Consider the following 13887-nt stretch of genomic DNA (forward strand, 5'->3'; position numbering starts at 1 on the left):
AACTCTGTGCTTTTTGGGTTTAGCAGTTGCCCTCTTTTAAAGGGAAGAGTCAGAGGGGGAACAGACTGTGGACCCTTACAACCCAGTCCCTGTGTTGTTCTCCTTTAAATGGAGGCAACCATAAGAAGCCTGTGTCTCTGCACACTCCCTTCTCCCCTAGCCTGCCTCCCCCTTCATCCCCAATCCTCACAGAATCAACTCTACTCATCTTTCAGGCCTAAATTTCCCTTCCTTAGGGAAGCCTTTTCTGATCCTTGTCCCTGAAAAAATAGCTGATTTATCTATGTGTGTCACAAGCATAAATCTTTAATTGCATGTTACTGTCTTACTAAAACTTAAGGGCCGGCCAGGCACGGTGGCTAATGTCTGTAATCCCAGCACTTTGGGAGGCTGAGGTAGGTGGATCACCTGAGGTTGGGTGTTCGAGACCAGCCTGACCAACATGGAGAAACCCCGTCTCTTCTAAAAATACAAAAATTAGCCAGGCATGGTGGCGCATGCCTGTAATCCCAGCTAGGGAGGCTGAGGCAGGAGAATCACTTGAACCCGGGAGGCGGAGGTTGCTGTGAGTCGAGATCGTGCCATTGCACTCCAGCCTGGGCAACAAAAGCAAAACTCTGTCTCAAAAAAAAAAAAAAAAAAAAAAATCTTACGGGTCTCAGAGGACAGAAACGTGTAGCTCTTGTTTTCCACCATATGCTACCACTTAGCATAATGCCTAGTGCAAAGCAGAGGTTCAATTACTACGGGTTGAATGAATGAAGAATGAACAAAACGTTAATGCCTCCTTCATTTAAAATACTTTGGGTAATCAGTCAAGCCCCTCCCATGAATGAGTTGCCATTTATGCTGCACATGGCAGGGGATACAACCAGCTATTGGAAACTCCAGGAGCTAATTGCCTAGTTGGGAACATGACACACAAACACTGCAAAGATAATCAACTAATCAGTGGCACATTTGAGACAGGTTTCTTGGTTCCTAGTTTAATAAATGAAAAGTAAAGAATCAATGGGTTGAATCTGCAGGTACTTTTGGATTCCAGAGAAAGGCAAGGAGGGAGGTTTGGAGCTGCTTTCTGATGGTAGCTAAAAAAGAAGGGAGCGAAATCACCATGGGGCAGGGACAGGGTCCTCATCATTGCAGACATGGGAGAAGCTTCTCCAGTCATTCAACAAATAGTACTCTCTGGTAGGCATCCTTCTAGGCCCTGGGATATAGGGGCGAACTGAAAGTAACATCTGTGCCCTCATGGATCTCATGTTCTAGTGGAGAAAGTGAATAAAAAGATATCAAGTGTCCATGTCAGGTAGTAATGAATGCTATGGAGAAAATGAAACAGGGTGGTAGAAAATAGAGGGGCGGCCCCATCTCTACAAAAAATAAAAGATTAACCAGGCGTGGTGGTGCATGCCTGTTGTCCCAGCAACTTGGGAGGCTGAGTTGGGAGGATCACTTGGGGGCAGAAGGATCACTTGAGCCTGGGAGATTGAGGTAGCAATGAGCCATGACTGTACCATTGCACTCCAGCCAGAGCAACAGAGCAAGATCCTGTTTCAAAAAAGAAAGAAAAAGAAAATAGTGATGGGAGTGCTACTTCAGACTACATGATCAGGGAAGAGCTCGACCCAAATAACAAGAAGACACCAGCCAACATGGCCCAAGGCCTGAGACGTGAAAGAAATTAGCATATTGGAGAAGCAGGGAAAAGGCCAGTGTGGCTGAAGGTACACTCACAGAGAGGAGTGGCGCTTGCTCCCATGAGGCCTTTGTTGCCACAAAGGTGTGTGGGTTTACTCGGTGCACTGGGAGGCCCTTCGAGGGTCATAAGTTCAGAAATGCCAGGTTTAAGTAGAAGAAGGACATGAGAAGAATAATTTGACTGGAGCAGGAGATTTTTTTTTTTTTTTTTTGAGACAGAGATTCCACTATTTTTGCCCAGGCTGGAGTGCAGTGCTGCGATCTCAGTTCACCACAACCTCCGCCTCCTGGGTTCAAGCGATTCTCCTGGGTTCAGCCTCCCGAGTAGCTGAGATTACAGGCGTGTGCCACCACACCCGACTAATTTTTGTATTTTTAGTAGAGACAGAGTTTCTCCACGTTGGTCAGGCTGGTCTTAAACTCTCAACCTCAGGCGATCCGCCCATCTCAGCCTCCCAAAGTGCTGGAATTACAAGCATCAGTCACTGTGCCTAGCTGAGATTTTTTTTTTTTTTTAAGAGCAAGGGAGTCAGAGGCCAGAGACAGGGACAGGTTGTGGAAGGCTTGGCACACTGGGCTAAAGAGTTTAAACCTATGTTCCAAGCAGAGAGCTATTTGGGGGTTTTGAACAGAAGTAACATGATCAAAAAGGTCCTGATAGCACCAGGAGCGACATGATCAAAGTGTGACCTTAAGGTCCTTCCTAATTCACAGCACGATCTCTAATTTCTCTCACAGGACTGCTGCAGATGTATTTGACAACTGTTTAATACATGTAAAACACCCATATACACACTCAAACCAACACACAGGCATGTGTGTAAACACTCGTCTCCACGGGTGCATGAAAACTGGAATGCCTCAGAACCTGGGCATTAGAATTGTTAAGAAATTTGGAAGCTGCCAACTCCATTCGTTGAGGAGTAGCTCTAGGAAGGATTCTGAAGCCACATAGGGACCAGGGGAATGACAGGACCTTCCTTAATTAGCCAGATCAAGAGGATGCCAGGTGTTGGCCATTCTGGCCTGACAGATACACTGCCACACAGTGAATGCTCATCTGAAGACCAAGGATTGACTCTAATGATGGTGCCAGGGCTCCAAGAACTGGTCAAGGAAGTGTTGGGGAACAGAGTGGTCTTGCCAGCTCTCCTGAAGCCAGGCACATAAGCAGCTACTTGCTTCACCCATACATGAGGCCAAGTGCTAGGCATTACTTCAGCTGAAAGAATAAGAACAGCTTGATTTTCTCTACAGATAGCTAATTGGAGATGTTCATGAAGAACAAACATGATTTTTTTTTTTTGAGACAGGGTCTCGCTCTTTCACCCAGGCTGAAGTACAGTGGCGTGTTCACAGCTCACTGCAGCCTCAACCTCCCAAGCTCGAGTCATCCTCCTGCCTCAGCCTCCCAAGTGGTTGGGACTACAGGTATGTGCCACCATACCTGGCTAATTTTTGTATATTTTAGTAGAGACAGGTTTTTGCCATGTTGCCTAGGGTGGTCTCAAGCCCATTGGATCAAGTAATCCTCCCAAAGTGCTGGGATTACAGGTGTAAGCCACACCACGCCTGGCTGGGTTTTCTTTTTTTTTAAATCAAGGATTCTGTCTATACATCTTACAGGTGTTACAAGTCCAATATCTCAGTTTTAGTTCCTGCTTTGCCACTTACTCTGAGTGACTCCAAGCTACCAATCTCACTTCTCTGGGCCTCAGTTTACTTATCTGTACAGTGGTTGCCTTAACTACATCGCTGTGTTGCAGTGGAACAATTCTGTGGGTGGGGAGGAAGTAGGAAGGCACCCCACAACTCCACTTCAGCTATGGCACAGACTGGATTTGATCATACGATCACCTATGAGGAGACATTTCTGCACCTAAAATTAGAAGGAAAAAAAAGTTGGGGAAAGTGGGAGGTCTCAGAAAGCCCACCTCTGTCCTAGAAAAAAGTGAAATCCATCCAGGGTCTGTTCCCAGGGCTGAGGCAGTGTGCAGAGCAGGTTTAAGCTTAGATTGTTGTTTATGGTTTTCATGCTGATGCCCTCAAACTTCAGAAAAAGCAAGAAGAGGTGTGGGCTGTGTACTGAGTCAGCTTCAAAGTCAGGATTGGCGGGAGGCAGAGTGAGGCTCCAGTTAAGAGGCTGGACTAGACAGGGGCCCTAGACTTAAGCTGTGAAACAAGGAAGTCTCCACCTCTTGTGCTCCTGAGGCTCCAGGCCACCTGCTTCTACACAAATCCTTACCACTCAATTCTGTGGCTGGGGCAAACTGCATTCCCACCGTGTCTTGTAAAGCAGAACCTGTTTACAGGTGCAATGCGTTGCGCATCACGATCAGACGAGCTGGTTTTCTTCGTGAACGGGAGGAAGGTAAGTGATGGGCACTCCTACCATGGTGTGCAGAGGCAGCAGGAAACCACGAGCTGGAGGGCAGCTCTTGTGGCCCATTTGGGCTGAGCCCCTGCAGTCAGGGGCAAGAAGCCAGGGACTAGAAAGCCATCCTAATGTGACCTGTTTCCCACTCAGCCAGAGCTCAGCTTCTGGAAATGTGGGGAGGACTCAGTAAAGCCTTGGTGTCAGATGAATCTGGCTTCGCCATTTACTATATAATGTTGTGCACGCCACTTCCCCTCCCTGAGTCTTGGCATCCTCATCTTTGAAATCCACTTCTAGGACTATCGTAAAGATGAAAAGAAAGCTGTCCCTTTCCTTGTTTAGGAAGCCCCCCTTGGAAAGCGCCTGGTGCCAGGCCTGATTCATGGACACACTTTATCTGGTGACATGTCTTGATCCTCAGAATTAGGAGGACAAGAAATGGGACCTTTTTTTTGTTTGTTTATCAGCTTAATTTTTCTGTTGAGTCCTCATTGTACAGAATTGGCTAAAATGTCCTCACAGTCAATTGGAGTCCCCTGCTTTCCCTGGGTTGTAGCTAAGCTCCATTTTGGTGCCTGTATAACAAGGGCAGGGACTCTCCATTGCCAGTTGTCCCAGCATCCTCCCTCCAGTCCTCACCATCCAGCCACGCAGGCCCCTAGTTAACCCTAGTGCCCTCTGCAGGTCCTTCGCTTCCTGAGTCCCTGTCTGTCTCTCAAATGAACCATTCTGCAGCCCCCAAGGCATAGGGCTTTTCTGGGGTCTTGTCACTTCTCCCTCAAGGACCCTCAGCCCCAGGACTTGGTCATTGTCTACCCCCAACCCCAGAGCTTAGTTCAAGAAAGGAGCCTTAAAGTTCTTATCAATGCCCTTCTGACCCACTCTGCTGTATGCAGACTCCGTAACCAGCAACCGCCATATGTTCTTCCAAAACTGTCATTCGAGGGTCTGAGTCCTTACTTGCCTGACCCACTGGCCTAGGTTTTGGAAACTCAAAAGCCAGAGGAGGCTCCTTCTTCTACTTTCCACCCCACATCACTTCTGTGCCATGAGCCCAGAGTGAAGTAGCTGCAGTCAGAGCAGGGAATAAGTCAGGGGTTAGAAGAAATGCAAGGACGGTGTGGTAGGGGTGGGAGTCAGTCACACAACAGAAATATCCGGCAGGGCGCAGTGGCTCACGCCTGTAATCCCAGCACTTTGGGAGGCTGAGGAGGGCAGATCACCTGAGGTCAGGAGCTCAAGACCAGTCTGGCCAACTTAGTGAAACCCCGTCTCTACTAAAAATACAAAAATCAGCCGGGCGCAGTGGCAGGCACCTGTAATCCCAGCTACTCGGGAGGCTGAGGCAGGAGAATGGCTTGAACCCGGGAGATGGAGGTTGCAGTGAGCCGAGATCACGCCATCGCACTCCAGCCTGAGGGACAAGAGCGAGACTTCATCTCAAAAAAAAATAAAAATAAAAATAACTCATCCAACCACACTGTCAATCCATGTGCTTAAAGGATTAGCTGTGGGGCTAGGGGCAGGCAGACAACGGCCTCTTCTTCCATTGATTCGGATCCCCTGGAGATCCAGAAAGCAGCTGAACTTTAACATCCCAACTTGGATGCATCTTCCTTGTTTTTTTAATTGTTTGAGATCTACAAAACTTTATGTCTTCCTTCTGGGGAGAAAGGAAGACCCTAACATGGATAGTTCACTGTATCTTCCTTTCTTCCGACGCAACAAAATGACTAGATGTGTTCGCAGGACACCCCTAAAACCTCCCCTTTTCCTTTTTTTTTTTTTGAGACAGAATCTTGCTCTGTCTCCCAGGCTAGAGTGCAGTGGTGCAATCTCGGCTCATTGCAACCTCCACCTCCTGGGTTCAAGCGATTTTCATGCCTCAGTCTCCTAAGTAGCTGGGATTATAGACATGCACCACCATGCCCGGCCCTTTTTTGTTTTTGGGGGTTTTTTTTGTATTTTTGGTAAGACAAGGTTTCGCCATGTTGGTTAGGCTGGTCTTGAACTCCTGGCCTCAAGTAATCCACCTGCCTCAGCCTCCCAAAGTGCTGGGATTATAGGCGTGAGCCACCGCACCAGGCCAAACCTCCACTTTTCAAGGAGTTGGGGATGTTAGTGTCCACCAGGGCCACCTGGGTCCTGAGCTGGGACATCAAGTCTCACCGCTGGCCCCACTGCTATTGAGGGAGTGGCAGGCTCCAGGGCCTCCCCAGGACAGCAGCAATTCTCTGTCTCCTCTTCCTTCCTACCACTCTTCAGACTCCTGCTGCGGCAAATGCATTCCCAACCAGAGGGATCTCAGAGGGGCCAGAATCTCTGCCTACCCAGCTTGCCTCCCTACAGGACCCTTCATTGCGTCCATGCACACACACGTGCACACAAACACATAATGCACACACACACACACACAGGCACACACATGCATAAACGCACACACATGCACACACGCACACACATGCACACAATCCAAGTCCCTCCCAGATTTGAACTATTTCAAGACCGAATTGGAAGATTCCACAAAAATAGATAGTGGAGCAAATATGAATAACACCCTCCCAGAGGCATCTTTACACAGCAGTGTTCCCGGCTCACTCATATATCACAGCATTGTTGCCACACTTGCCCTGTGAGTCTTCTGTCCTGTTAACATGTGTGAACGTCACGTGCCCTCAGAGCACCAAAAAAACAGGTGCAGACGAAATCAGGCCTATTATACCCTAATCCCTAAATCAAACAGGTTTTGAAGATGTTCCATGGGGTCACGGATACAAGTCCCATAATCATCTCTCTTCTGTTCCCAACACAGGTGATGGAGAGGAATGTGGACCCAGAAGGGACTCTGCTGACCTTCCTACGAAAGAACTGGACCCTTTTGTCAAAGTCCTGGCTGTGTCTGTGTTTGCCTTAACAGTTAGGCCAGCTGAGAATTATGAGGATGAATCAAATCTCTCCATTCAAATAGTCAGCCCCCTTGGCTCTTCCTCTCTATTTGCTTTTGGCCGTGGTTTTAAGGCTATTAGGTTAATCGGGCTGTTTTGGAGAGGATGAAGTTTCCCCGGAGTTTCCTGTATCGATAGTACGGTGAAATAGAAGCTAAGCTCTTTATTTCAGCACTAACAATTCCCTTACAGGCTTTCTGGAGCCCCACCAGGCTTGTTATGTAATAGAGGCTTGTGTTGCATTTGCCCTGCCCTTTTTTGAAACCAAATTCTCCAGATTCAGTGAGAACCTGTATCACAGGGAAAGATTTCCTTTCCCTACATGTGTTTTCTTACCCTAGCTTTTCCCTGCCATTTCATATTCTGGAATATAGATCCTTTTAATAGCAAACATATTTTAATTGGCAAATTAAAATATGGATCTTTCAGTTCTCTGAGAACAAAAAATAAACAAATGACAGAAATTACTAATTGATGAAATCGGCTTCTGGACAAGTTTTGTTTAAAAGCCCAAGGTTTTTAATTGGTTGTTGATGTTTAGAAATTGGAAAATTTCATATTTTTTAAAATCAAGATTTTTCAGCTTCTCTTGGAAAATGGGGAGATAGCCATCCCTGCATGGCAACATGCTTCTCCCTCTTTGTGAGAAAACAGGCAGGGAGAGGTTAATACGCCAAGTGTCAAACTAAGACCGGAAGGAAGTGAACGGCTTCTCAGACCTGCACTCACCCCGCCAAAAGACCTTCCTCAGAAGTGACCCCCTAGGGAGCAGCTATACTGAAAGCAAATGTTCTCCTTGGCATCTTTTCCTTGACTGCGCCCCTTCCAGTACGCCTCACAGGAACCAAGTACGCCTGTGGAAGAGGAGGCTGCGGCGCCTGCACCGTGATGGTGTCCAAGCATGACCCCGTGTCCAGGAAGATAAGGTATCCCAGCCCAGAAGCCAGGACAGTACTTTGTGTCTTGCTCGTGTTCTTAGCTCACAACTTTAAGAAAGGTTCTTAGATTCTTGCTGTGTACGGATCTTAGACTGCTCTAAATAATCCAATAAAAGCTGTGAGCCGTCTACTCGGATAACACATAAACTAACTACATTTTACACGCCATTTCAGGGAGATCCCCCAAGGCCCATCTATGCACCCCAGGTTAAGAAACCCCAATGTAGGTCAGCCATTGATTTTACAGATGAAGAAACTGAGACTCAAAGAGATGAAGTGACTTGTTCAAAGTCATACAACTAGTAATCTATAGAACAAGGACTGGAACTCCACACTTTCTGGCTCTGAAGCTAATGCTTTTTCTTTCCCTTTTTTTGAGGTGGAGTCTCACTCTGTCATCCAGGCTGAAGTGCAGTGTTGCTATCTTGGCCCACTCTAACCCCTGCCTCCCAGGGTCAAGTGATCCTCCCACCTCAGCCTCCCAGTAGCTGGGACCACAGGTGCCTGCCACCACATCCAGCTAATTTTTTGGTATTTTTGGTAGACATAGGGTTTCACCATATTGCCCAGGCTAGTCTCGAACTCCTGATCTCAAGCAATCTGCCTGCTCAGCTTCCCAAAGTGTTGGGATTACAGGCATGAGCCACCACCACCAGCAGCTAATGCCCTTTCTACAGTTGGGCTGGACCAGCACTACAAAGCAAGGACCTGGGCCAAGATTTCATCTCTTAAGGACCAGATTCTAGAAGTTGGGGTTCTCCCAAGTCCATTGGCCCAACAAATCAAGAGATGGCTTCAGAACACAGGTTATCCTACACTGTTGAATGACCTTATCCAGAGAGTTTTAAATTAGGAAGCAAAAAATTCCCAAATGTGTCCATATAGATAAAACCTTTTGCTTGTTATGAAGTCAATGCCCCAATGAATACTATTGAAGTCCAGCCACACTCCTAGTGACACAAGTTCATTCCCTTACTCCCGGGTGGATCTGTTCTGGGCTTGGAAAGTGTTTCTGAAGTTCAGAATGCCCAGATTCACCTTAAGGATCCCTATTCCTACAGACAGCAGAGTCAGCAGAGAGGACTGTAAATTCTTCCTCCCCAGTTCCCCATCCCCTCAGCTCCATGACGGGATTTGGAGGTTTTCCACTGTTCTTCCTGGTGCCAGGCTTCCCCATGAGGCAGGACTGTGTTACTCCCCTTGACTCTCCTTGTGTTTCTTATACAAAGACACTTCTCTGTCACTGCATGCCTGATGCCCATCTGCTCTCTGTATGGAGCTGCTGTCACCACCGTGGAAGGTGTTGGAAGCATCAAAACCAGGCTTCACCCTGTACAGGTAAGAACACATCCTCATTTTCTCACTTCTTAACTTTATCTTTTTGCCAAATGCTGTGTTGGCTGTACTGCCTGAGGCTTCTAGGTTGTGATCAGATAAGCAGAAGCTTTGGATGCCTATTGACCACGGTAATAACATTTGTTAAGTGATTTAAAAGAAAACTGAAAACTCCATCCACATTTGATTAATCATCTTTTTTTTTTTTCACTTTTTCTGCTTGAATGAGAAGCGGAATTATTGAAGTATTGATTAATGGTCCGGAATAGGTACTATACAAAGAATATTACACATAGAATAAAATGTCTCTGAGGCTAACAGAATAAAATTTAGGATTATTTCCTGTGGTGCAGAGATCTTAGGAGTAAAATTAGAATTGGGGTAAGAGGAATCCAAAACTTCACCAGAATATGGCAACAATTGCTTCTCTGAATCTTAACCTGAAGCTGGAACAAAGAGGTTGGATTTAAGAGCAATGTGACATGTGTTGACAGAGAGCACAACGATTCCTCTGACATTGTCACAGAAGCTTGGGAGTCATAGGACCAGATTAACCAACACTGAGTCTTTCTAGACAGGGGGAGCCCAGAGGGCCTCTGGGTTTAACTACATGATCTCCTTGGAGAATGAACTCCAAAGAGATGGGCAAAGGCAAACGATCCAGCAGAATGTACCAGAGTCTAGTAGGAGGGCAGAGAGGATGCTCACAGCAAGGTTGATAAACCCAAATCCTAGGATTACGTTACATTCTGCAATCTAGAGCAGGGCTTCCAGATTTAGATACAAACTTTAATGCGCCTAAGACTCACCCAGGAGCTTGTTAAAGATGCAGATTCTGAGTAAAGAGATTTGAAGCAGGAGCCTCAGGTCCCTCATTTCCTGTAAGAGCCCAGGTGGAGTCAATACTGCTAGTCCATGGACGACACTTTAAATGGCAGCGACCCAGGACATGGACCAAAATCTCAGACCTTTGAAAGGAAAACTCCCTTTGTGCCAACACAGAAGAATTTAAGGAAGAAAGCAAAGTGAGTTCAACAGTCTCCAAGTCAATCAGAAAGAGGTAGCCTCATAGAAATAAGTTGTGCAAGATGCAGAGGTAGTCAAGAAAACTATTTTTGAAACTCCCACACACTCAGTTTATACTTATTGATTTCCAGAGGATTCTTTGCGCTCTGATAGTGGCGGATGCGTGCTACTAATTCCCAATTAGAAGGATTTGAGCCCTTGACCTTGGAAAGTGATTATCATAGGACATTGCTTCTGAGCCACTTTCTCCAGGAGCAGCCTAGGGAAAGGAACACGGGCAGAGTCTGATCAAAGGGAAGGGTACCTTTGCTCAGGGAGTGGGTTCTACCATTGCCAGGGAACTGCAGGCTGTGCAGTGTGGTAAGAGTTGCTGGCAGCGAGAAGGCACGGCTGAAACCATTCATGTGTCTTTCCAGGAGCGGATCGCCAAGAGCCACAGCACCCAGTGTGGATTCTGCACCCCTGGGATGGTGATGTCCATGTACACACTGCTCAGGAACCACCCGCAGCCCTCGGAGGAGCAGCTCATGGAAGCCTTGGGAGGTAAGTCTAAACAGAGAAAACCCACCCCACCCCCACCGCCCCAACCAGGGGCCAAGTGGGAAGTGTGTTTCTGGATAGATCCAGAAACTGCTCCACACTACCCCCAATGTCATCCTAACCCCTCTCAGGCCTCTGCTTCAGTTGGTTCTAAAGTAGCTACAGCACCCAGGTGCAGAGAATGCCAAGCTGCTCCCTGCTTATCAGAGCATGTGCTTGGAATGGCCTGCACAGAACTAGCACAGTGTGCACACTCCACACCACCCACTTAACACCCCATTTTCTATCCAGTGACTTATTTGGCTTCCTTTGTTAAGGGCCTGTATTAGTTTCTCAGGGCTGCCCTAACTCAGTACCACAAACTGCTGGGCTTAAAATAGCAGAAATGGGCTGGGTGCAGTGACTCACACCTGTAATTCCAGCACTTTGGGAGGCCAAGGCAGGGAGATCACCTGAGATCAGGAGTTCAAGACCAGCCTGGCCAACAAGGTGAAACCCCGTCAGCCTGGCCAACACGGGGAAACAAAAATACGCCGGGCATGGTGATGCTTGCGTTAATCCCAGTTACTCAGGAAGCTGAGGCAGGAGGACCGCTCAAACCTGGGAACCTAGAACCTCTCACTCCCACCCCCTAGGTCTTCATCTTTGGAAACCTGAGGCTCTCAAATGTTATTACATGAAACAGCAATAGAACAGAAAGTTCATGCAGTAGAATTACCTGCAGACCTCTGGAATGCAGATTCCTGGACCCACCCCTAAATGGTTGATTCAGGAGAATTGGAGCAGGGTTAGGAATCTGCATTTTTTTAAAATGCCCCCAGGAGATTCTGATGTAATTATCTAAAAGCAACTGAGGAGCATCACTGACAAACCATCCAAGTCATGATGGTATATCAGGGCCTTAGAAACTGCCTAGGTTTTCTGTTTGAGGATCCCCACTCTCTTACCTAGTATCTGAAATATAGTTGTCAATAGCTCTACATCGAATTCATAAATTAATAGATGAAGCAAGTGAGCTCGCCAACTAGGCTATCATCTTTAAGACAAAGAATAAAACTGGAATTGAGGTAGTGGGCAGGATAATATTCCAAGTAGAGGAATAAAGCATTAAACCACTTGGCAGATGTTAAAATGCCCTTTTTAAAAATGTTGGGAACCGCGCTCAGTGCTGCATGCCTGTCGCCCAAGCTACTCAGAAGGCTGAGGTAGGAGGAGACCAGAAGTTTGAATACAGCCTGGACAACATTGTGAGACCCGTTTAAAAAAAAAAAAAAAAAAGCTAGATCTATTTAACTTTCAAAAGAAGCCAGTAAATACAAAGCCTACTAACAACCATGCTTCTTCTCTGATCGATTAGGTAATCTATGCCACTGCACTGGGTATCGGCCAATACTTGAGAGTGGAAGGACTTTCTGCATGGTGAGTAGGTGACTGTGGGGACGCCTTATGCAGCAAGAATGACAATGACAGCTGATCAAGGCCAGGGACAGAGGAATTAAAATTTTTTAGACCATCTCAACAGACTATCAGGGAGACTTAGTGAGTTAGCTCCAACCAACTCAAAAAGTTTTAGCTTTTTGTTGAGGACTGGGGGAACATTGCGACACCTTTGATGTTGTCCAATCAAAACCACAGAGGGAAGCCAAGTCATCCAACCAGCTGTCCAGACATTTTCTGTAACTAGTTCAGCAAGGCATCTGGACAGGCAAGTCAGAGGGCCTCGGCAAACCCAAGGGGACAAAGGATGCAAGGGGGTGGAGTTTGCTTTGGTGAGGCAAGGTCAGTTCCAGAATCCAACCAGTTGAGAAGTTGTGAGCAGACAAGAAGCTGAATATGTAGAGTGGAACCCAAAATGCACTCCAAGTACAAGAGCACAGGGAGTTTCCTCTACAAAATGGGGATTCTTCACAAGGATCTCGAGAAAATCACGTAAGTCTTGCTTGGCACTTAGTAAGAGTTCCACAAATAGTTACTGCTATTATTGAGGACGTCATTGACATGTGAATAGTGTTTGACAGGGAGACCAGACAGGCACATCTGGTGGTTCTGTGCTGAGGGCAGGATGAATGTGGGAAGTACAGCCCTTAGGCCCAAAAAAGGGGGACCCCATACTTTACAGGGCCCCTCTCTGGTCCTCCTCCAGCGATTTTCGGGAGTTCATGGCACCAAGATGACTTGCCCACCTGAAACCTCACCCCTGTTCTAGATCATTCTCCATGGATGGCCTTGACTCCACTGTTAGACCACACATAAGCCTCTTATCTGAGTCTGTCTAGTCAGCCTGGCAACAGCAGTGTCTGCACGCCTAGGTCAGAGGGTGGCCAAGGAGCAGCTGTTTGTGGAGGGAGTAGACTGAGCTTGGCTGTTCATGCTGCAGTGCTCAGGCCCCTCACAGCACAGAACAGAGCCAGGGTAGAGGAGAAGGCCTGCAGGCGCCAGGCTGGGGGCCTTTGTTTGCACTCTTTGCTGAGGCTCCACAAATCGTAGAGGTGGGCCCAGAAGTAGACCAGGAGGTGTGTCCCATGTCCTAGAACCAGGCAGGTCACCTGTGCATGCATTTCCCAGATGTCTACTGCTACATGAGGGAGCCAAAGGTAACACGCTGAGAAGTAAATGAAATAGCTTGTAAGCCCAGCAAATGGCTGGTGCAGAGTGAAAAAGCACTTGTGAAATACAAATGAAAAAAGTTAAAGGAAGCATCTTTGCCTGTGGATACAGATGTTATTATCCACTTTCCAAGCACACGGACTCTGGGGATAAAGGCAAAAATGTGGTCAGCCACCCCACCTGGTAGCCAGCATGTCTCACAGGACTTTAGTGGGTAAAGCAACCCAGTCTCAGAGGGAATACACAAGGCTAATATCAAATGGGCCAAGAGATGACTGGCTTTTTCCATTATTGGTTCACGGTGCACCGTGGAAGCTCTCAGAGCTTTGAGTAAGAGAAGTGCTGCTTGCTTGGCCCAGCTGTTTTTGCTTCTTGGATAAAATTGAAGAGATGGCAGCTCAAGACATTTAAGTAGAGA

General features: G+C 47.1%; 1 protein-coding gene across 1 annotated transcript in view; it reads left to right on the plus strand.

The window, feature by feature from the left end:
• Positions 1-4018: 4018 nt before the first annotated feature.
• LOC112635867 (aldehyde oxidase 2) overlaps positions 4019-13887 on the plus strand; it is a 72662-nt gene continuing 62793 nt past the window's right edge. The window contains exons 1-6 of the mRNA XM_025403959.1: positions 4019-4072; positions 6891-6975; positions 7853-7949; positions 9191-9299; positions 10739-10865; positions 12220-12281. Coding sequence (XP_025259744.1) covers positions 4019-4072; positions 6891-6975; positions 7853-7949; positions 9191-9299; positions 10739-10865; positions 12220-12281 — 534 coding nt within the window. The remainder of the gene's footprint in view (positions 4073-6890; positions 6976-7852; positions 7950-9190; positions 9300-10738; positions 10866-12219; positions 12282-13887) is intronic.

This window comes from Theropithecus gelada, chromosome 12 (assembly GCF_003255815.1).
Source record: "Theropithecus gelada isolate Dixy chromosome 12, Tgel_1.0, whole genome shotgun sequence".
In the NCBI taxonomy this organism is placed as follows: domain Eukaryota; kingdom Metazoa; phylum Chordata; class Mammalia; order Primates; family Cercopithecidae; genus Theropithecus; species Theropithecus gelada.